Here is a 25293-nt window from a genome sequence, read left to right on the forward strand (position 1 = left end):
AGAAAATAACCTCACATTAGTGACAATAAGCTCACATTTGTGACAGTGGGGGTTATTTTTCTATGTTGCATGGAGCAGGTGTGTGGTTTTCATTTCAGTCATCCTGGAGCAGAAACAGGGGTGGGATTCTACCAGTTCGCACCTATTCGCTGGAACCAGTTGTTAACATTCTAACCAGTTCAGACCTCTGGTTGTTAGAAGAAATTACTGGCCTAATCCTGTAAGGAAGGCAGGACGGAAATATTCTGGTGTTGCTTACAGAAACTGCCTCTTTGTTAACCCTTATTACATTCTAGGCAGGACTAGACTTCCTGTCTCTGGAACTTCTCTGGAGTTTTTTCCCCCCCTCCTTTGCTGGCACTTTGCCTGTGTGGAGTGACCATTCAAAGTTACAATGGCACTGAAAAAAGTGACTTATGACCCTTTTTCACACTTACGACTGTTGCAGCATCCCCACAGTCATGAGAGGCCAGGCGAGGAGATGCGTGCCTTGATGTGAGTGATGTTGAGTTGGTCACGCCCAGCCAATAACATGACCACTGTTACGAACTAACTAAATAAACTCATTATTAAAAACTCTTCGAGCTTCGCTCCAACTGCAGGCTCGTAAACCTGCAGTTCGGATTGGTCCGCAAGTAAGCAATCATGATTGGCTGCCTTCGGCTAACCCGATTGGCTGACAGCGGCCATCCCGGATTGGAAGACTAAGTGCGGTTAAACTCGTTCTCATTGGTTATTGCGGCAGCAGCCAGCTCTATAAAAGAGCTGCTGCTGCCCAAGTTTGTTGCTCTGTTCTGAAGTCACTATTAAAGAGTTGTGTCACTACCGATGCCTTGTCTCCGTTATTGCGCCCACTCCTCCAGATCTAACAACCACCAAGCCATGTCCACCCAGTCACATGACCCCCAAGCCAAGCCCACCAACTAAGCCACGCCCACAGAACCGTTTGTTAAAAAATTTGAATCCCACCCCTGAGCAGAAAGATACATTCTTGTAGTTGTTCTGGCAAGGATCCTTTCTTTGCTTGTAATGAAGTAAAAACAAAGTGCATGGAAACTATTTATGTGTTTCATTTGATTCTAGCTGTGCCTCAAGAAGGTATGTAGCTAGTTATACATCTCCTTCCCAAAGTGTGTTAAATTTGCATGGATATTCTTGCCTGTTCTATAACCAAAGCAGATATATAAGTAAGCATTTAACCTTCTGTTATAAAGTGTCCCCTTATCCCTGGGGAGAATAATTATGGACATATGTTACTTATTCAGACAGATGAAGAATGTATGCTGTTGGGATGGTATCTAGCACATTCATCAGCAGCTATGTAGCATGGTTTAGCTCTCATTAGCCATTCATATATTTGGCAATATCTGGCAACCAGGAATCAAAATGTGCAGAATTGATGTGCTAATCAAGAGTTGATGTGATGTGTATTATTAATCTCTCTCTTGTTGATTGCAATAATAGATATAGATACAATACACAATACACAATAGATACAAACTCCAGGTTAACCGCACCAAACTTGACTGCAGAAAATATGACTTCAGCAACAGAGTGCTCAGTGTTTGAAATACTCTACCTGATTCTGTGGTTTCTTCCCCAAACCCCAAAAACTTTAATTTTAGACTGTCTACTATTGACCTCATCCCCTTCCTAAGAGGCCTGTAGGGGGCGTGCATAAGCGCACCAATCGTGCCTACCATCCCTGTCCTATTGTTTTTTATTTTTCTTATAAGTATCTATCTCGTGTATTCAAAACTATATTTATTCTTATACCTGTATCTTGTAAGCGATTGACAAATCAAATAAAAAAAATGTAGTAATTCTAAAATTTCCATTCCAGTGGTAATAAGTGCATTAAAAAATCCTTTTCTTTTACTCTCTCCCCCATTGAAACAGAAATAAAGGGAGAGAATTACAAAGGTTGTTTTATTGTTTTCTGGATATCCAAACATGTTCTAGTACTGCTTGCTGTAAATAGATTTTGTGAAATAGTTTCTTCTGAATAATATTTTGCTAGATAATATTTTTATTTAATTTACTTATTTATTTATATCCTGCCTTTCATGTGAACAGAGTTCAATAATAACAGAGAAATTCAATTATATAAAATCTTTTGTTGTTGCATTTTGTTTAATGGTATTACTCCCTTTAATGGTAGATCACCAATTCAGTTTGGAGGCCAAATCTGAAGGATGCATTAAGCAAGTCACCACAGAGATTTTTACTAAGATTTTATACCTTGCTCCATTATTTTAAAATATTTATAAAAGGTGACATCCCTTATATAACAATTCCATGAAAAAATTTGTTTTCTTGGTAGAAATGTTTATGTAAAGACTATCTAGCTGTTGCAATGAGCAACTGAAATCAGATTTGAACCTGACTGTGCATGATTAGGTAGGAAGAAACATCCATCTGATTCAGTTTCCACATGGAAACATGGAGGCTAATTAGAAAGATGGTTTATTGATGAAGCAGAACCACATGGGTTTGTGGTTCTGGGCAGCTGACAAAATGGAGTTGAGAGTGAGGCATTCTTTTGGCTTTGTATTTGAGCTTCCTGTTCCTCTGCAAAAACATGTCCTTTAATATTCTATTAGCTGTTGTCAGATTCCTAGTGGGTTGTGTAAGGGTTATGTAGGGGTCATATCTGGCTCTATAGGCAAAAGCGGAAATGCAAATCCTAAGTGCTTGTCTGAACCAATCTGGTCAGCTTCTGGCTTACTGTTTATCTGAGCTCCCAGTTGTGGTTTGGACTACTCTGGGATGGTGCAATAAAGGGTCTTGTGTTCTGAAAGTGTGTTGGGCAATTCATATTGTGGCCTAATGGCTTTCATCCTGTTTTGGATCTTGAGTGAGGGGGATGTTTCTAATCCTAACATTCTGCCTTGGTTCAGACTTTGCTGCAGGGAGTTTCAAAATACCCTGTCTTGAATGCATTACCAAACTGCATTTCTAAAAGCTGCCTCCTCAGTTTCTGCTTGGGGGCAGGGAGATTGAGGCTGCTTCCTGCCTCTAAAAAACATGTTTCTCCATTTCTCATTTAGGGAAATATAATATTCTGCCTTTTTAATATTCCTTAAAATATTTCATTCTTCTTGGGGAAGGGAGAGGGTGCTGACTTTCTACAGTTAAATCCTGCATTTTCCTGTAAACTCAGAAAAAGAAGGATGTATTGCCATTTAATGGCCTGATTTACCTGTACAGTTAAGCAGGAGTCAATCTGTATACAATAAGTGTGTCTCTAAGCAATCTGCTGTGTGATTGTGAGTAGATCTTTGTATCACACTGAAGACCTATTGGAGAAAGACTGTGGAGATGCAATGTTTCAACAACTGAATTTTAATTTTGCAAAGGACTCTGTTACAGAATTGCCCATTACTTTTCTACAGATTGTCCACAGGACATTAGCTGCAATGTTGGGATCTTTGGCTGCCTTGGCTGCCTTAGCTACAATTGGTGATGTAAGTAGCAAGCTCTCCTATCTGTATTACTCAGAACTCTTGGGTACGGATTTTGGTTTAACTTTGCTGTGCCATGAATAGTTTGTGTCTTTGCCTAAAGAAGGCATCTGTAGTTAAACTCCCAGTTTAGTAGGGACACAACACTGTAAAAAGATACATAAGGAAACATGTCAACAAGGATGGGAACCATGGAAATAATGTTATATGTACAATGGGAAAAGGCAGAATCAATTTCAAAATGCATTCTCATCTAGTTTGAAGATATAGGTCACACATATTAATGGTGCTGAAAGAGTAATTTGCTGATTTTTAGGATTCAGCTGCTCTACCCTTAGCCGTAACTTTGTTTCATTTCCATGTTCTCTGTGCTCATAGCCTTAGTTCAGCTCTCCTTTCTTCACAGCAAATCTCTTGATAAGGCTCAGCAAACAATACAGTAAAGCCCGTTGCTGAGATTGCCAGAGATACAGCTGGTTCTCATTTGTTAAAACATCAAAACCGTTATTTGAGGAGGCATCCATGGCTAACCACCATGATGCCCAAAGATTGAAACTTGCTTCATGATATCATAACACAAAACAAAAAACCAAAACATTGCTTGCATTTTTAAATGAGGGGGAAATTACACATAGCCTTTTCTGATAAGGAAAAAAAAAAAAGTGTTATATTTGGATGTTCACTCATGAATGACTAGTGATTATTTTCTGCTGGCATTGTTTTCTCATCCTTACAGCTCATTCATTCTTAGTTTCCATAATGCCCAGACAATTTTACAACAGGAATTATCAAAATGTGACTTGGGAACCTCTGGTGGTCCCTGGAAATGTACAAATTATCTATCATAGAGTTCCATTTGGCTGCCAGGCACAAGTGGTTGCCAGTTGGCTGACTAGGGCAGAGCTCATTGCTCATTGCTGCAACCCCCAATTCCCAGCTTTCATTGTCACTCGGTTTGTTTCCAAAAAAATGGATCATTGGTTGAAAAATGGTTGATCAAAGTAATAAACACTTACTTTTTTTGAGAAGGTGGCTCGAAATTGAATTTCAAGAAAGTCTTTAAAAACGAAGGGGGTGCCAAAAACAAATAACCCCAATTTTGCAGACTGAAAAATATTTCTTCCTTATACGATCCACATATTGTCCAGATGTTCATTTAGCAGTATATCACTGCAGATATTTTGAAAAATGCTGCTTTAAAAAATTGCCTTTTTGTCCTTATTGTTTTAGTTTTTTTCAACTGTTTTCTCTCTACATTCTTTCAAATGCTCCTAAGTATTTTTGTCGGTAAAATGAAGGCACATACTTATATAATTTTCATTTATTTTCATTTATTTTAATATATGATCAATATTGTTATAAATACTGTAAATCCCTCTCCATTTTACCTTTGCTAATACAAAGAGGTTTCAGATCTGGGTTCCTTGCAAAAATATTGAGTCATTTTCTTTAAGAAATTGTTTTTTAAAAAAGAATTTGAATTTCCAAGATTCAATGACTAGATAAAAAGATCAATGTGATTCAGTGATAATTATACTCTTTAATTGCAGAAGCCGAGCTTGATCAAAGTAGTGGCATGGATTGATTATGAAACTCTGGCACTATTGTTTGGAATGGTAACTAAACATTTTCATGACACTTTAAAAGATCTGATTTTTTTTTAAAAAATACTATATATAAACCTTTCAGGTTACTATCATTCATATGTATGGTTGGGCAGGAAGAGTTTCAGCATTAGTTCCTTTTAAAAACTGTTTGGACTTAACATGTTAAGAATGAATGCACCCCAAATATGGCAAGGAACTGGTCACAAGTATGTACCACTAGCCTGCCAGCCACTGCCTGGGTCTTCAATCCCTTCAGGCTTTTTCAGGTCACCCCTTTTCCAAGGTATCTTGGTGCTGTTATCTCCCTGAGAGAAAATGTCTTACCTGGGGCAAGTGGTTAAACTGTTACCACCTGGTCTTAGGTGAAGAACTGCTGTCTCTTTCCAATCCTCTCCCTGAATCTGGATGGGAAAGAATAGGCAACTGCTCTTCTCAAGGGCTTGATTTCTAAGCACATGGCTCTGGTCTGACTTAAGCATGGTATATAAAATCATACACTGCAATGTCCTACCTGTCAATGAATACTTCAGCTTCAACCATAACAACACAAGAGCACACAATAGATACAAACTCAAAGTTAACCGCACCAAACTTGATTGCAGGAAATACGACTTCAGCAATAGAGTGGTCAATGTCTGGAATACTCTACCCGACTCTGTAGTCTCTTCCCAAACCCCAAAAACTTTAACCTTAGACTGTCTACTATTGACCTCACCCCTTTCCTAAGAGGTCTGTAGGGGCGTGCATAAGCACACCAACGTGCCTACCGTCCCTGTCCTATTGTTTCTCTTATTCTTCTTTTATTTTTCTTCTATGTACCCATTTCATGTATTCACAACTATGTATGCACTTATACTTATTATCTTGTAAACAATTGGCAAATCAAATAAATAAAAAATAAAATAAATAAATAAAAAGATCCAAGGTATATGTGTGTGTGTGTGTGTGTGTGTGTGTATACACACACCACACACATACCCCTAGAACTTTACTCAGTTTGGATCAGTTCAAGGGGGGATGTTTCTGAGCTAGTTGATGAGAAAGAGCAATCTTCATTCTTTCACTGTATACTGTAGATGAGAACGCATGCTGTGAGTACAAGATTTTGCTTTACATGCTTATAGCTTCTAAATTTCTTGACTTTGGCCTGGTGGTATTTCTCATTAGGGTTAATTATTATGCGTAAACAAATAAATCTGCTTTGAAAAATATCTCCATTAACTGAAGTGGAAAAAAAATATCAACAAATGGTTATACTTTTCTGCATAAAACACAGTTCCATAGTAGTCCCCTATGAGGATATAAATAGGGAATCAGCAGCATTTTCACCCTGGAGTGCTAGATAAAGCGGGAGTGAGACACACTCAAATGTATATGTAGACTCTGACAATGACTCTCTGATAAATTGAATGTGGTCCCTGTGACCATCCCGGTGGAGTTAGTGGTGCCCTCATTGGGCACCCAGGGGAGGATGTTAGCCCTATTGGCTTTGGGTTACAGCAGGAGTGTAGTTAGCCCAGAGGTAGTAGAGAAATTGGGACTCAGACTGCCCATAGCCTTCTGCCAATTTGATGGGTCTGTGGCGGGGAGGCCCCAGCTCACCCCGTAATGGAACTTATGGAAATGAGGTTGAGCATCTGAGTTTTATAGTAATACTGAAACATTTACCGTATTTGCCGGCGTATAAGACGACTTTTTGCCCCGAAAAACATGCCTCCAAGTGGGGGGTCGCCTTATACGCCGGTATATCCACTGCCGGCTTTCGGATGCTTGTTGGACGCAGCGAAGGCGCCTGGCTTCCCGGATCCCCTGCGCCGCTCCGCTTCATCCCGCCGCCTCGCTCCGCCCGAGGCTGCAGCCTTCCTGCTCTTCCCACGGCCCTGGCACTCCGCCCCTGCCGCTGCAGCCCCGGGATTTCTGAGGGCGTTTCTGGTGGTGGTGGGGGTCGCCTTATACGCCGGTCGCCTTATACGCCGGCAAATACGGTACTAACTGAGTCCTCCTTCTATGTGCTGTTTTCCTGAAAATGTTCATTTGTGCATTTGGGTGAGGCAAAGGGCAGAAGGCACACATAACTGGCTACACAGAAGTGTTGAAATATTAAGGAAATAAATATCACTGGTAGAGTACTACCAAGTTGCAAGGATATAGCATTAATCCCAAAGGTACAGCTTCTGCCTCCCAATGGCTAGCAATTTTCCTTTTAACTTGCAAGGGAATGATTCAAACCTGTATTAATATTGGGTTTATCCAAAACTGAAATACTTTCAAAAGAAAGGTTTAGGAATAATCTACTTGCTTTGTGACCATTCATATGTTTGAAGATCAGTCACTGAAGTCATGCACGTTCCTATCCACTCTAAAAAAAAGAATCCCCCAAACAATTGTTTTCAACTCTGAAAAAGAATTTGCACTGAAATTCATTTAATGACATTAGTTCACTAAAGGAAAATAACATATTCAATTTCATCTGAAAGATTCTCCAAAAGAGTCATATTTACCTATGTAAAACACATTCAAACATAGCAGCACAGCTCTTTCAAAATATTTCTGTCTTTATAGATGCTTTTGGTTGCTATCTTCTCGGAAACTGGGTTTTTTGATTACTGTGCAGTAAAGGTGAGTCTGTTTTTAATGTTAAGTAGTTACAAATACTTTCTGTGTACTTTACACTGAAAAGTGTGCTTGAATCATTCTCGGTTCAATTGTTTCAGTTTTGCTCTGAGTAATGCTGACTGTCTTTACAAAAATGCTAGCTTTGTTTTGTAAAGATCTTAACCAATTTGATGAAATTTAGAGGTACTATTTCAGAAGACTTGACAAAGATTTAGGACACATTCTTAATCTTTATTGCAGTTAACAGCACTTACATTGCACAACTTCAATAAGATTGAGAGAGTAGCTTCATCCATGAGGTGATGTTAAATATTGGATATCTACTACTATATATAGCTGGGTTACATATCTGTTTGCAAATGACTGGAAATAAACAGGGAGGAAACTGTACATTCATTAGCACTGATGATGTTACCTAGCTGGGTAATGAAATGTTTTTTAAGTAACAAGCAAGCTCATAAAACATAAAAAATGTTGCAGTTCAGCCCCAAGCTACATATAGTCTCTTCTCTTGTGTATCTGAAATAAGTCTGCTTTAAACAATGGTTATTATTAGCTAGTTTTAATTATAATTATAAATATGATTCAGGATTTATCACTGAAACTTTGTTGTTAATCGAAATCAGAAGCCAAATTGTCTGTTAAATGAAAAGAAAATCAGCGGAAGTACATTACTCAAAGCCTTTGTTCTAACTGACAAATAATTGTTTCCTATTGGATCCATATTAGACTACTGTGAACAATTTTGAAATGCACTTATATTTAAACTTTGATAATATTTACTTTTTGCCCATAAGGTCTTCTGATAGAAATCTTGAATTTTACAGTGGTAACCAAGGGACATTGATTAGGTAGACATTGATTCCCATGTAGCATTGCAATTTCCCACAGGCCTTAATTTCTTAAAAGCAACAACAGGTACATGGAGAAATATGTCAATGACATTGTTGTTTTAAGTTTCATATTAAAAATTAAAGATGTTTTGATATTAGAGGCAGGCTGAGTAATAGCATGTATAGTAATAAAAACTAGGTAACCTATGAGCCATTGGGTCATTGTTACAGTATATTTCCATACCTGAACAGAGAAACAAAATGACTGCAGACAAATAATCAATGGGGGCAGGAGAGACTTCTTACTTTTGGTCAGCTTCCCAGTGAGGTTCTTGTAGGAAGCTGGCAGGGAGTAGGCATCAGAAATCCTTCCTCCCTCCCTTCGTCCTTTCCACTTCCCTTTGTCTCCCCTTCCCCCTTGTCCTTCCCCTCGTCCCCGTCCTTTCCCAGCAGGCAGGAAAGCAGCTGCTATCAGCTGTGGGAGGAAATGAGGGAATGCATGAGGGTCCAGTAGAGTATGAGCGCAGAAGGACTGGACCATTTTTCCACTTCTTCATTTCTCCTTAAAAGCTTCCGAGAAGCACATTTTGTCAATAAGAGGATGGCAAAATGTGTAGTTCCCTCCTATTTCCCCTTGACTTGTGGGAAGCTGTCACTGCCACACAGTGTCACCAAAATGACAAAACATCCCCCAAATTTCGATCCCTTGGGAATAATGGGTCCCAATATTCTGTAAATTAGCCCTTGTGGGGTACTCTTGCTGAGTGATGCAGTGTTTTTGATGCAGTATTTTGCCCAGTTGAAGGTTACAATATAGTAAAGTCACAAGAGTTTAAGAAGTATATAAAAATACCTACCGTGTTTCTCCAACAATACGGCCTCCACCAATAGGAAGGCCCAGCATGATTTCTAGGCATGAGGTGAAATTAAGCTCCGCCCCCAAAATTTAGGCCTATTTAATCCATGCATTTTCCCGCCATTTCTTACATCGTTCGTTAGAACTACACGAGGTGAAGAGAAATGGGGGAGGAAGGGCGCGGTGGGGTGGGGAGAAAACTTGCCTTTAGGAGTGCCCTGCAGATAGCCTAGGCTAGAATACCCCGATAGCCGATAGAAGCTTCCCGAAGGCAGAGTCCCCAGAAGCTTCGGGGCATGGCGTGGCTGCCCATGTCCCCTCGCCTTTAGGCAGTCTGTTTTGGGTGATGGAAGCTCCCCAAGTGCAGTCACCAGCCACTTCAATCAGCTGGTAGAAGCGGCCTTGGGGCAAGCACACACACACACACACACACTCCCCCCGCCGCAAGGCCACTTCTATTGGCCGACGAAAGCTCCCCAAAGGCAGAGTCCCCAGCCGCTTTGGGGCATGGCATGGCTGCCCGTGTCCCCTCACCTTTAGGCAGTCTCTTTCAGGCAATGGAAGCTCCCCAAGTGCAGTCACCAGCCACTTTGACTGGCCAGTAGAAGTGGCCTTGTGGTGAGGAGAGTGTGTGTGTGTGCTCGCCCCAAGGCCGCTTCTACCGCTGATCGAAGTGGCTGGTGACTGCACTTGGGGAGCTTCCATCGCCTGAAAGAGACTACCTAAAGGCGAGGGGTCATGGGCAGCCATGCCACGCCCTGAAGCGGCTGGGGAGTCTGCCTTCGGGGAGCTTTTGTCGGCCGATAGAAGTGGCCTCGCAGCAAGGTAAGTATGTATGGGCCGCTCTAGGTGGGGGAGGAAATTAAGTCACCCCCAAAAGATGGTCTAGCTTTTTTCGGGGGTCAAAAAATAATAAGGCCCGGCCTTATTTTGTGAGAAACACGGTATCTAGAAGAGATGTCTCCAAACTTGGCAACTTTAAGACTTGTGGATTTCAACTCCCAGAATTCTTCAGCCAACATAGCTGGCTGGAGAATTCTGGGAGTTGAAGTCCACAAGTCTTAAAGTTGCCAAATTTGGTGGCCTCTGATCTAGAATTTTAACTCTTCTCTTGACACCAACAGAATCCCTAATGTATGTCACGAGAAGAACAGCTGATCTGTTGAAATTTGCACCATGTTGTTGATCGTCATCTATTTCACTATTTTTTTGCATCTTTTTATTAGGCTTATAAACTTTCTCGAGGTAAGGTCTGGACCATGATTATCATTCTCTGTTTTTTTGCTGCAATTCTATCAGCCTTTCTGGACAATGTTACTACAGTGCTCCTCTTTACTCCAGTCACTATAAGGTATTTTTTGAATTGTCATATGTATTGCAGTACATTATGTATTTGATTGCATTCATATCTTATTTTTTCTACTATGGGCAAGGAGTTAAAAGGTTCAGATAGACATTTATGTATGAATCATATATAAATAGAAGTAAAATAGCACATTATAAAAATAGAAGTGGAACCTATAATGAAACTAAGGAGTTTGTTTTAATTGCACGAAGTCTGACATGCCCTCTTCCATATCCATACCACAGTTTTTCTTTCCTTGAGCAATAATAAATGAGCATTCTGAGATAGATGATATACAGCTATTTCTGGTTTTATTTCATTTATTCTTTTGCTTTATTTTATATCTATCTATCTATCTATCTATCTATCTATCTATCTATCTATCTATCTATCTATCTATCTATCTATCTATCTATCTATATATCAAACTTTTAGAAATCGTAGTAAAATTGGTCAATAATTAAGCAAAAGCTAAAACCAGTGTTGTAGAAAAATGCAGTCAAAGAAACAAAAGACAACAACACAAACCAACAATTCTTACTTTGCGATTCAGAGATTTATTCCACTAATAATTAGGAACATAAGCAACCATCATAACACAACTTATATTAATAACCCATTGCAATGAGGTCCACTGACATGGCTTGGTCCAGTAAAGACAGCTATGGACCAATGGCACCGATCTCATCCCAAGACATACATTTTATACTTTTCTGAACACATTTCACAACTTTCCTTGTTTTTTCTTATCTAATAGATCAGTAGGCTATATTTTCATTTCCCATACCAGTAAACATAGTTTAAAATCTGTCTGTATAAAATAATTGCTCCTGAAATTAGATTTGTTATACTGAGTTAGCTATAAAGAACATTACTGAAGACTTATCGGCTAATTAAAAAAAAAAGAGAGAGATCTTTCTCCTAATTCAGCCGACTAAAGTTATGATCACATTAATAGATCTGTGTGCCATGCGAGTAAAAATAACGTGGTACTATAGTCTTGATTTTGCCAAATTTGCTAAGGGCAGAAACTTCTGAAATAGGATGTTGTAAAAGGTCCTTTCATGGAAGCATTAATCTGTGATTGGCACAAAATATTAGAAAAGTACTTAACAGGGTAAAAGCATTTCCAAGTGGATCAGCGTATGCACTCACTCTCTGAGTAGCAATATAAAAACCCTTGTTTCAAGTCACTTGTGATTCTTCTCAGGAACAGTGAAACAAGATATTGTGCTGAGAGACAACAATGCAACAAACAAACCCTACTGATGTCTTTCTGCTGGAATAAATGAAAACTATTCTTTTTTTAATATTTTTTTTTAAACAACAAACATAAACACACAAAAACATAAACACAAAACATAAAACCTTTCTTTCCATTGTACAGCATGTTGGTCGGTTCAAATCTTCTTGTGCACAATATCAACAATCCTTCCCTTCTAAATGCATTACTAAAATTTATATTACATAAATATGCACATTGTATTATATTATTATTAACTATTATTATTGGATTTTACTTATAGACTATATCATCCTTTTTGATATCTTTATTTTTTGTTATCTTTATCATATTTATATTGTATTATATCTTATTTCCCTATTTTCTTTTCTAACCATTGATAAAATAAATCCCAAATTTTATAATACTCTTTATCTTCTTGCTCTCTAATTGCTAATGTCAATTTACTCATTTCTGCACATTCCATTATTTTCATAATCACCTCCTCTTCTATTGGTATTTTCCCACTTTTCCAGTTTTTAGCAAATACAATTCTAGCTGCTGTCAAAACATTTAAAATCAAATATGTCAATTCTTTGTTGTATCCTTCAGGTAAGATACCCAATAAAAATATTTCTGGTTTCAAGTCTATATGTTGTTTTGTCATTTTCCAGCCATGTATGAATTTTAGTCCAGTATCACTTGGCTTCCACACACATCCACCAATGTGATAATATGATCCAGGTATCTGATGACAACATTTCTCCAATTTATTCTTGAACATCTTTGCTATCCTTGCCAGGGGTAGATGCCACCTGTAAAACATCTTATACAAATTCTCTTTATATGCTGTTGACATTGTTATTTTATAGTTTTGAGACCATAGTTTCTGCCATCTTTCTAAATCTATCCCATATCCAAAATCATTATTTCTTTAACTTGTTCTTCTTCTAATTTAACTCCAAGTAAATATTCATATAATCTTTTAATCACCTTCTCATCAGTACCTGTCAGAATCCCATCTAATTCAGTAAATTCATTATAAAATCCTTCTGTCCTATGATCTTTATCATATCTAGAATGTATTTGCACATATGAATACCAGTTCATCTCTATTTCTTGTTCCTCTAGTTCTTGTTTAGAGTTCAGCTCACCCTCTTCACTTAATATTTCATTGTATCTTACTGTTTGTTCTATTCTATATAGAATTGGAAAATGAAAACTATTCTAAATAATCAAAGAAGGAAGAGAATCCGCAAGGCAATTTTTGCCAAAATTGCAGCTGGCAATCTTCCTGAGCTGTTATGTTTATGTAGTTTTTTGAAATACTCCAGCAACCTTGAAGTTGCTTTTAGTCTAGCTCTCAATGCTTAAAGACCTTTAAACTAGGCTGTCAGCCCAGGTTCAAGACTTGAGCGCTGTGTGATGAAGTGAACTTCTATTCCTGCCCAAGCTCCTGTCCACCTAGCAGTTCAAAAGCATGCAAATGTGAGTAGATAAGTAGGTACCATTTTTGTGAGAATGTAACAGTGTTCCATGTGCCTTTGGCTTATAGCCATGCTGGCCACATGACCAACGAAAACATCTTCAGTCAATGATGGTTTCCTCGGCCAAGAATGGAGATGAGAACCACCCTCTAGAATCAAATACAACTAGACAACTACAACCTTTACCTATATAATTACCTCTATTGTGTATAAATATATGTATTTTATATTCTAGTAAGCTGAACATTGTTTTAATAACTGCCTCTTTTTGCCCTTTCCTTTGGTTAAAATAACGTTCACCCCAGTGGACAAATGTTTATCAATTCTGCTTAATTGTATTGTCAGTACTGAATTAATTTTTCTCAATCTATTTGATTCTTTTAGAATAGAATTGGCTTTCTAAAATTATTTTTGGTAGTCACATTTTTATTACATTTTTAACTGCATTTCCCCCTGGGTTTTATTTATTATTTTATGAATTAGGTAAAACAAAAAACCAAAAATGTAAAAGAATACACTTACATAAAAATAATCATGCAGAAAATATATCTGTGTGGTTGCTAAAAATTGACAATGACTTGATGGTACATAGTCAATTGCATAATATATACAAAACTTGTATGAAAATATGATTACAAACAAAAGAAGATAGAATATTATAGGGCAATACATTTTAGTGGTCTTTCTTCCGCTCCCTTTTCCACCCCATCCACTAATTTCTGGTTACATATTTTATACTATATTTTAGACATCTGCAACTCTTGCTCATATCTATGTGGATCATTTGGATTACTTTTTAAAACAGTTTCTCTTTTTCTCAAAGAAAGTCCAAGTGTACCTTGTTGTGTAATATGTTGTATAAAAGGAAACAATTCTTGAATTTGATCAGATTTCTGCTAAGATTATATCTAAACAATTTTCCACTATTGGTATTCTCCAATTTTACTTTCCCAATGTAGTATCAATGGCCTGCCTAACATTACACTTTAGAAACTAATGAAGATGCTTAGATAGATGATAGATAGGTAGATAGGTAGATAGAAGATAGATGCAGCCCTCATTTTTCTGTGTTACCTTGCTTTGGACAGTTTTTTTGTCTCTGAATCCAAATCACTTCCAGAATTAAACATAGTCTAGAAATGAACACAATGGTGAGGTAAAGTCATTCACTGAAAAAAAGAATTGACTGTCCCTTTTATCTGCATATCAACTCCAAACCTCATTCCCTGCACTCTACTTCATTCTATTCTTTTTCTAGTAGTATTTTCCCACTCCTTCCTTCTGTTTTTATTTCAGTCAGCATCAGCCATGGTCAACATGTTAAAGGATTATGGGCATCATACTCACAAGTTTTTTCTATTCATGTTCTAGACCAGGGGGTCTCCGACCCCTGGTCCATGGACTAGCACCACTCCACAGCATGTCAGAAACCAGGCTGTGCAAACAAGCAAAGCCCTATTCGTGGGATGCAGTCAGCATGTGAAACCATGTCCCCTCTGGTCCATGGAAAAACCTCTCTCCAAGGAATCAGTCCCTGGTGTCCAAAAGGTTGGGGGCTGCTGTTCTAGAAATTCCTTTCCCTTACCTGCTTGTTGATTTGAGAACTGTGTGAGAACAGAAGATTAAACAGCCAAATCCACTTGATACAATAGCAATTTAACTATTACTTAACTTATCTCGTCTTACCAAGTTGGGAGAACTCCATCTTTCACTCCAAGGAAGTGATACCATTAGCATTTTATGGTGAATGCTTTCCCCCCCATAGGCCTTCAAATGTTGATGTAATTGGAAACAATATTAAACACAATTTCTAGATTCAAATATATTTTTTATTCACATGAGTGTCTTGCCAAATAGAATGCGGAACACATACTCAATGAATGAATAAATAAATGTTTTCATATTATAGTGGGGAACTCACATATAGTAATAGTTTTTTTAAAGAAGAGTTTTGAAATATGTAATATATTTCTTCTCTTACATGGTTTTCTTAATCATCCAATTATTGCTACTGTCTTTCCCAGGCTTTTTCAGTCCAATTTTTAAATGATTTTGTAAGCTCTTATTACCATGGTGATGAAGCTTAGTAGCAAATTCTCCTGATTCCCTGACAATAGGGATTTAGCTTTTTACCAATGATGCATGAAATATTATCTTATTTTCTTGTTAGGTTTTGTGGCAAACTCACTTTTTAAAAAGAAAAGATCACAGTTTATGTTTAAGAAAAAAAAACCCATTCTCACTCATGTTTCCATGGGACTGCTACTCAACATTGCTTCTTCATATAAAATATTGTGGAAAATTGGAAATAAATCTAGACCCAGAAGAAAATCCTATAACATCCTTTAATAGGCAAAATTTACCCATCAGAATTGGTTTTATGGATGTTGCATGTTTTTGCAAAATAATTTGTTCTGCTCCAATTATACTGTTGTTGCACATATTCTTATTTTTTTTAAGATACTCTGTGCCATCCATTTTAACTTGTTCTTCTCCAATCTCAAACTATAAAGTAGGAGTGGATAACTGTAGCTTTCTCAATACTGTTGGCTCCAACTTTTGTCATCATCATTATGTCTTATGCTTTACTGTAGTTGTCAGGAAGCCCATGCATTTCAATTAAAAAACCCCTATCATTTTTCCTGTTTTTGAATTGGAAGGTTGAGTTGTTTAAAGAAAATTAATGGAAGACCTATCACGTATATTCCATGCTGACACTTTAATTTTATTGAAGCAAAAATTAAAGGGCAAACTATGTTAATATTTAACATTAAACTGAAGTTATACAGATTTTATCTTTTGCTTTTGGTCTTTAGTTTACTCTTGATTTTTGTATGATAGTTCAGGTGCTCTTAATAGGCTCTGTTTTGTAGTTATGTTTTAAAGAAAAATATTAATAATGTTTTTAAAAAGTCACCCAGCAAGGATATTATTTGGTATTTTCTTTGTGGAATTGCAGGTTATGTGAGGTGCTCAATCTTGATCCCAGGCATGTCCTGATTGCTGAAGTTATCTTCACAAATATTGGAGGGGCTGCTACAGCTATTGGGGATCCTCCAAATGTGATAATTGTTTCCAATCAGGAACTCAGGAAGATGGTATGTATTGCTCTCTGCTGTGTTAATTAAAACAACAACAAATCTCTATGTACAGATGTTGCTGTGTATTACTGATTCACTTATCCTACTGTGTTGAAAAATGAACATTTTAAAACAACATACCTCATGTGTGGCCAGAATTTGAAAATGACATTTAATACACCACAATTTCTGACTAAAATGGTCTGACTGAGATTGGCATATGTGGGCCTGATTGGAATGATTGCATTTTACCCTACTCTTATTTTAAATGATTTATATAGGATTTTATTGGTAACACATGTTCGAACCTTGTACGTTGATATAGCCTACAGTCTAATAAATAAATAAATAATAATGATGAATATATCCATTCTGACACTACATTATTACATATAAACAAACGTTCACTTTTTTGTTTTTTCCTCAGAATGGTTCTTCAAGGAATAATTTAAATTAGAAAAATGAATATTAAGACCAAAAAACTCCTCAAATGTTAAAGTTCAATTTACTGATCATCATCAAAATATAGTAACTACCTTATTATCAAGCCTTCAAATCTATATCCACATGCTTGAGATTAATTCCCAAAGAATCAATGGAATTCATTTCTGAGTTGACTATACATTGGAATTGTGTTATATGGGATGCAAATAAAATTGCACTGGCTGATGGGAGGTTTATTACCTTCCTGAGATTTTTCATTGATTGATTGATTTAATTTTTAAATCAAATTTAAAGACTGTTCACCTCACTCTCAGAGTGACTCTGGGCAGTTACAGATAAAAGCAGGAAAACCTTATTAAAAAACCTTTGTTTTTATCTTGCATAAGACATGATATAACACATTTCTAATTGCCTGATAATATATTTATTTTCTTTTTCTGCATTAAAGATTTAAACTTTCAAATACTGGTCACTAAATGAATAATTGCTATCTTTAATTGAATCATTGTATGGTTGTGACTTATGATTTCATTTCTTTGTTCTCTATTTATTCTGCTTCTTTAGAAGTCCGTTGAGAAGCACATAAATAGCAATTATATGACCACAGGGCATTGCAATGGGTCTAAATGTGAGGATTGGTTGCAAAACGTTTTTTTCCCCCAAATAGTTATTATTTTGAAGAGTTGTTAAATGAGGCCGTTGATAAGCAAAGACTACCTCTGCTTGCATTTAGTATAAATATTTCTTGATGTACCTCTAATGAGTCATACTTGGTTAAAAATATAGTGCATAGTGACTGAATCTATTTAGATTTGCTAGTTTGTTACAGTATGATGATAAGAATGTGTTTTGTTAGCAAGCATAACTGATTTGCAATAGGTTCTGTTATAAATTATTTTGTTTCCAAAACTGAAAACTATATTCACTTATTTGTATTACAGAAATGGTGTTTATGTATTTGTTTTTGTGTTTGCTTGTCTGTTTACTTACTTACTAACTTACTTACTTATGTACTTACTTACTTACTTACTTACTTACTTGTCTGTTTACTAACTTACGTACTTACTTATTTACTTACTTACTTACTTACTTACTTACTTACTTACTTACTTACAAATCTATATGGTCACCCATTTCTCAAGAAGTGACTTTGGATGGGGTATAGCCTATATCGTTCTTATCTTCTTTGTTCATGGTTTAAATTAAAATTATTAATTATAACTTGTCTTCCATCTTTATCTTTTGATGTCATAAACACATTTTAAAGACTCAGGCGATGAAAGCTATTTTTTAAGCCAATTCATAATGATACACTGATAAATGCTATCTTAAACTATCTTCTAGGATAGTGTAACAGACCAAGAGGGAGGTGCAATGGTGTGTGTGTGTGTAAAAAGTAATATTCTAAATCTCTTTCACATGATAGCCATTTTTCATCAAAAATGGTAGGCATATTTCCAGCCATGGAAAGCTAAATGGGGGAAGAAATTGGAATTTGCGAGCTCACCTTAAGATGTGCTTCTTCTAACAGAGACATAACTTTAAGGGTGCTATTAAAAAGACAGTCTGATCACATAAAACTGCATTTTGATTTCCATTTTCACTGATTAGAACCATTGTAACTAACTGTATTTCAACTGTATTTTTTTCCTAGGGGTTGGACTTTGCTGAATTTACGGGGCATATGTTTATTGGAATGTGTCTTGTACTTCTGGTTTCCTTTCCTTTTCTACGGCTACTTTACTGGAACAAGAAACTCTATAACAAAGAGCCAAGTGAGATTGTTGGTGAGTGGAAATTTGAAAACAATGTAGATATACAGTAGATCTGATTTACTTGATAAAATGAAACACTGAGAAGGGTGTATTGTTTGAATATGGATTGGATTTATAGTGAACTTCAACCCTGAGAATTTGTTATAGTCCTTTTCCAGAATTATTTTATCTGCTTATTCAGTGATTAAGTTTGCTATGGACAGCACATTATGAGTATCAGATACAATGAATGTTACACAAGTAGTTGATTTAAAAGAGTATTTGCTGGCAATCAGATGTAAAGTTATGTGGGCTGGCCTGTGCCAAATGTTTATGTCAGGCATTACAAAGGTATGGTTTTAAATTCAGCTGCCCAGACCCTTAATTGCTTATGAAGGAATTGGCTTATGTGACAGAAGGCTAATGGACATGACTGAAATGAGATTAATCTCTTTACTGCAGACAGAAAAGAAGCTATATACACATGCTGTAGAAGAATTGTCTATTGTAGTGCAAAGAAACCAAAGTCCTTATATATTCTGTGTTCAAAGTTTAAATTTTAGGCATTTTCCTCTTCCAGATCAACAGATAATTGGCTGATTTTTTGATAGCCTTGATCCAGCTGTTGACATAATGGTTCTCCCTACTGTCTAATGTGAGAATTAATATGGTTCCTCAATCCCCAGCTTTATTCTTAGCAATGGCAGTTAGACTTCACAGTGCTTTTTTACAGAATCAGCATATTGCCCCCAACAATCTGTGTCTTCATTTTACCGACCTCGGAAAGATGGAAGACTGAGTCAACCTTGACTACAACTTTAGTCTTGATTCCATTTTTGTTTAATATTTCAAATTAGTAGGCAGTGGTTCCTTTACAGATGTGCTTTCTTTTTAATTTTTTAAAAACTATTGCTAGTGGGCATAAAAAGCATTTTTAGGGGCAGCTGTCAGTAAATAGCAATTACTCTGACATCTTAAATTATATTCTGAAAACTATTAGGAGTTGAACATCCCAAGGCTGAGATGTCTTGAAGTTTTTAAAGAAAATGGTATTATCCTATGCTTTGTTATTTAAAAGAACATAATCATCTACAATATTCTTGCGTTTTACTAACCAAAATGGTTAAAATAATCAGTAAAGAAGCATACTCAAACTCAGATTAGACATCATCTGTGTTATTCTCTCATCACTATCTTCAGATTCAGCAGTTCTCATAATTAGTAAACTTTTTCCCTCCTACAATCAGCAGTAGTTACATCATGATGAAGCTAATCAGAACTTGCTCATTGCTCAATAAAAGCAAATACTAAAGTACTAGTTCTATTAATGATTTCTGGGAAAGGAGATGAGAGGGGTGATCAAAGTACATTTCATTAAAAGGGATCTGAAGCAATTTGACTTCAGAGAAGTAACAGAATCAGTGCAAGATGTCTTAATGGGACTTTCCAATTTTTAATTGCTATAGTTTTGTGATAACCTTCAACAGAATTGTTTGAAACAGCTGTTTCAATCAATTTAGTGTCTGCAAAGTTGCCCCCTGATTACCAATCAAACAAGTACTGAATGTTTATAAAAAAAAGCCCCCATTTACTATTTTCCATTGCTTAGATTTCCTTGGTTTTCATATCCTTATTGAGGATGTTCTGCTGCTCCTCAGTTGCTTAGGATGAGCAAGGAATTCACAAGATTGCACTTTGAAATTCAAGGAGACTCCTGACATTTTAAATTCTAGAGACTTAAAAATGCTGCTTATTGAAAAGGCTTAAAACCTTAAATATTAATCCTCCATTATTTTCCTAATTTTCTAGCACGCAGGCTGTAATTCACCATGCCATTTTTCTTCTGTACAAATCTATCATTTTTTATTTTTTGAACCTGTATGTTGATATGCCCTAAAGGTTAATCAATATATATCTGCTTTATTGATTTATTTGATGTCAGTTAACTCAATTTCCAGATCTAGATCTATACCAGCAGATAGATTCATGAGGTTGATCATTTCTAAGACTTGAAAACTCAGGAGGGGTGGACCTGGTTAGTATTTGGGTGGGTGCCACCAGGCAATTCCAAGATTATAGATGAGATAACCTTGAAGAAGGATAAGTAGGAACACTGAAACGAAGATAAGGTACAGGTGAATCTAGAGAAAGCAGAAGGCATGAAAAAGAGTCTCAAGGCAGTACTGATGTTATCTAATTTGGTAATGAAACATCTGCAAGCAAATAATCAAACTTAGAGAGCATCAAGTACTCCACAAAAGAATAAGAATAATGTTACCTTCATTCTATTTGATAGAAAGGGAAATAAAAATGTAGCAGCATTTCATGATTCAGTTATAATACCCTATAACAAAAATGTAGTAACATGTAACTCTTGCATTGTCCTACCTTATTGGGCTGACACCAGGCTATATTCAATTTCACTGTACACATGTTGTGGATTGACAATAAAGGTTTGATTTGATTTGATTGGAAGATGAAGATACAGTATCATCCTCTTTTAATGATCCCATAATCCCTTGTGGGGTAGAGTCTCGGCAACTGAATGGAGCTGAGTGTTTAATGGCCAGATGCCCTTCCTGTTGCCAATGCAGAGTTTTGTTCAGCAGATATATTCTCAGTGTGCCCAGAGAGAGAAATATCTGCCTCTACCTAAGATCGAACTCACAGCCTCCTAATTGGGAGGTGAGAGCTCTACCTCTAGGCATCTATATATCTATATAGATATATGGAAATAATATTATCATATTATCAAGAAAATGACATACTACCAGGATTCAAGCTTGACTTGAAAGTTTTCTTTACATCACACACCTACACACACACAATAATATTTAAAAGGAAGTTTGAAATAAGGCGGTGGAAGTACAGTGAACCTGAAAATCCTGAGGTAATTATCTCTTAGCATTTACACAGTAATAAAGATTGTGCCATGTAAAGTTTTCTGGGAAACATCTTCCCTCTTTCTTTCCCTGAGTAAACATGTCAGTTTACAAACCATATAAAACAACCAAATAATAATAATAAAAAATTCCCTCTATCCATATTACAGGAACCATACCAATTGTTAATCATCATTTATTAAAATTTTGACAATTCCATAGAGCAGGGGTGTCCAACCTTGGCAACTTTAAGACTTGTGGACTTCAACTCCCAGAATTCCTCAGCCAGCTTTGCTGGCTGAGGAATTCTGGGAGTTGAAGTCCACAAGTCTTAAAGTTGCCAAGGTTGGACACCCCTGCCATAGAGGAAGGAAACACTTGCTGAATATCTATAGGTAGGCTGGCCCATCACCTTGAAAACTTGGCTCTTTCTGACTTCCAGAAGAGGCCTGGTGAGCTAAATATGTCTCCAGGAGAGCAGAGACAGTAACTATGGCAAAGATCAAAGAACCAGTTCTTCAGAATTTCTCCAGACAAGAAGAGGATGAATGATCCATATGGCTGATCCTCATGAGGAGGCCTCAGAACAACAATCTTCCATAAATTTATGCACCCAGAGACAAAGGGATCAGTCATCAAGCTCACAACTGTAGTGGAGCCTTTTAAAGGACACTAAATGTCGGTGTTCTAGCAAACCTCCATGCCAGTCAATAATTCTGAGACAGACATATTTCAAAAGTACCTTTATTTGGATAGTAAACTGGCACATCTGTGGAATCCTGAAACTGAAAGTTCTGGGCTTCCTTGCAAAAGTCAAAACCACAAATCCACCTCCCCGCTTTAGTCATCACCACTTCACATGGTCCAATCACCATCTGTCCTAAAGTAAAATTCCCATTTCATTGTACACCACACTCAGTGACCTTGAACCAAACAAAATAATTTTTATTTTGTTTGGTAGCTAGATATATTCAGATGAATTCCTCCCTCCCACTTTCACAGACCCAACTGTGGTAGCTTGGGAGCATCAAATCCAGAGGTGGTATTCAGCAGGTTCTGACCAGTTCTGGAGAACCGATAGTGGAAATTTTGAATAGTTCAGAGAACTGGCAAATGCCACCTCTGACTGGAGATTTTACAGTATCCTTCTCCTGCCACGCCCACCAAGCCATGCCTACAGAACCGGTAGTAAAAAAAATTTGAATCCCACCACTGATCAAATCTCAATACGGCTTCCAAAGCTGACACTAAGTTTGCTAACATCTTTTTCTAATCACTTTTGGAAATTGTTTATTTAACAATCTTAAAGCTGTTAGAGATCTTCAGAACAACAGATTAGATCTATATTTTCATTTCTGAACAAAAGATTAGATCTATATTTTCATTTCTGAACAAAAGAAAAATTAACTATTTTATCTAGTTTTCTTTCCAATTCTCTATAATTTTGTCTTACTCTTCAAAAGTTTATTTTTTCATTAATTTCTTCTACATCTGCAGGCACTTGTGTCATAGAACCTGAAATAATCTTCACTTCTTCTTTTACCCCCTCTTTCATTTTTACAAGTCTTTCATTAATTTTTTTTCAAAAGCTGTCAATTTATTATTAAGTGACTTAGCTAACTTACTGGATAAACATGTTTTTTTGTTCAAACATTTTCATAGTTGCTCAAGCATTTTCTGAAGTAAATCTGGTATAATTCCTCTCTCTGCAGGTTGCTCTAGCAATCCAATCATCCCTCTATTATTATTGTCAGTTTCTCATGGTTGCCATTATGATACCAACATATTCTCTCTTTCTTCTTTCAAAAATAAAAATGTCTCAAAAAGGGAAAGACAAAAGCTTCTCCCCTCCTTTTTGTCATTTTGTCTTCCTGTATCCTTAATATTTATATCTTACATGGCATTCTGCAGTTATAGTGAGAATCACAGTCTGGCTCATATTACGCTTATGTTTTGATCTGTGAAATTCACCAATTGTCTGGACTCTTTAATAGCAAGCAAAAACATTCTTTCAGTTAATTGTTTTTTAACTCCAATTTGTTCAGAAGCACTTTCACCAAAAATAATCTTTCAAAATAATTGTCCATTTTATGCCTTCTTATATTCACTTGTTAAACGTTTTGCAAAAAACTTTTAAATATTTAAAACCTTTCTCCACTTTGTAATACTAGAAATCCCATCTTGACTCACCGAGTGGGATTTTCTTTTCCTGTCTCTCAGAAAACCTCTCTTTAGTTGTAAATTAGTTATATCTGAAAGTGCTTTAAAAGCTCAGGCTAACCTTATACCCCTTTAGGTTGCATTACAGCTGTGAGCTTGATTGAGATCCCTCAACTCCCAGCCACTCAACTTACAAGCTGACCACAAAAATCTCAGTTCCTGCAGTTTATTCATAAACAGCAGTTGCCTGAACATAAGTGGGTGATCTCACAATCTCTCCTTTTTCTGAAGATATTGTAGTGGCTACAATTCACTGTCTGATTTTCTAGCTCTGCCGAAAAGTTGTATCTTCTCTTTCAAGACATCTAGTTCACCATAAATCTTCATTCGAGGCTGACTAGAAGAGGACTAAGTATAGAAACGAGTCTGTCACCTATAAGGATATCTCACTCTTGGTAGGATTCAATTCTGATGCCTAGCCTTTAATCAATATGTTTATGTACAACTGAGAACAAGAGATAGGCTAGGGATTCTTCTGAACATTTTCAAAGTAGCTGACTGAGCAGATCTCTGCAGACATACTTAAATCATCTAGATTATTAGTGGTAGATGATGTCAACAGCCTCTCAAGAACTCATAATACACAAGATATCTATAGGCCCAGGGGTGGGACGCTACCGGTTCGGCCTGGTTCTATAGAACCGGTAGCTCTGAAGAGCAGCAGACACTGAACTGCACGGCACAGCTGAGGCTGAAAAAGCAGGAAAGAAGAGGAGTTTGAAATGTTACGCACCAATGTGCAGCACTTGTCAGCTGTCCGGGTGGCACAGCTGAGCTTGTTGGGAAATGGTCTACACACACACACAAAATGCACCACTGGCTGGCCCTGCCCCACCCACTCACTCCTTACCTGGCATGCGAGCCATCAAACTTGCCTGCTAAGTTGCTATTTTTCCTTCTTTTTTCCCTGACCATCAGCTGTTCTGCTGTGCTGGGAGATTTAGATTAGCTAGAAAGCAGGAAATCATTGCATTAATCTAAAAGCTAATCTAAAAGCAGAGCTGAACCTTCCTTAGGACTGAAGCTTCTATTTTTTCAGTGCAGACTCGGGTAGCTGATGGCAGATAGATAGATCTCTAAGTGATTCTGTGATTCTGTGAGCAACTCAATCTGCCTGCCTGCTTTGCTGGATTTTGGGTAAAAGTTGCTCTTTTTTAATAAAAAATTCAATATTTATATACATAGTGTGTTGTGAGTTAATTTTCTGAGTTTGCTTGCAAGCAAATTTTATGTGACAGACTCAGGTAGCTGATTGCAGAAAGATAGATCTCTGAATGAATCTGTAATTCTGTGAGCAACTCCATCTGCCTACCTGCTTTGCCTGATTTTGGGTGAAAGTTGCTCTTTTTTTATAAAAAATTCAACATTTACATAAATATTTATAATATTTACATACATGCCATGCCCAGCCAGTCACATGACCACCAAGCCACACCCACAAATTAGGCCACACCCAAATTAGGCCAGAACCGGCTGTTAAGAA

At 36.9% G+C, this 25293-nt stretch overlaps 1 protein-coding gene across 3 annotated transcripts in view; it reads left to right on the forward strand.

Moving 5' to 3' along the window:
- OCA2 (OCA2 melanosomal transmembrane protein) overlaps positions 1–25293 on the forward strand; it is a 193017-nt gene that overhangs the window by 82174 nt on the left and 85550 nt on the right. For all 3 annotated transcript variants that reach the window (XM_087967115.1, XM_087967114.1, XM_087967116.1), the window contains 6 exons: positions 3396–3467; positions 5015–5080; positions 7634–7690; positions 10603–10727; positions 16390–16528; positions 18609–18741. In XM_087967115.1, coding sequence (XP_087823241.1) covers positions 3396–3467; positions 5015–5080; positions 7634–7690; positions 10603–10727; positions 16390–16528; positions 18609–18741 — 592 coding nt within the window. The remainder of the gene's footprint in view (positions 1–3395; positions 3468–5014; positions 5081–7633; positions 7691–10602; positions 10728–16389; positions 16529–18608; positions 18742–25293) is intronic.

This window comes from Notechis scutatus, chromosome 5 (genome assembly GCF_049901735.1).
Source record: "Notechis scutatus isolate UNSWTSFEM ecotype Mainland chromosome 5, rNotScu1.2, whole genome shotgun sequence".
Classification (NCBI taxonomy): Eukaryota; Metazoa; Chordata; class Lepidosauria; order Squamata; family Elapidae; genus Notechis; species Notechis scutatus.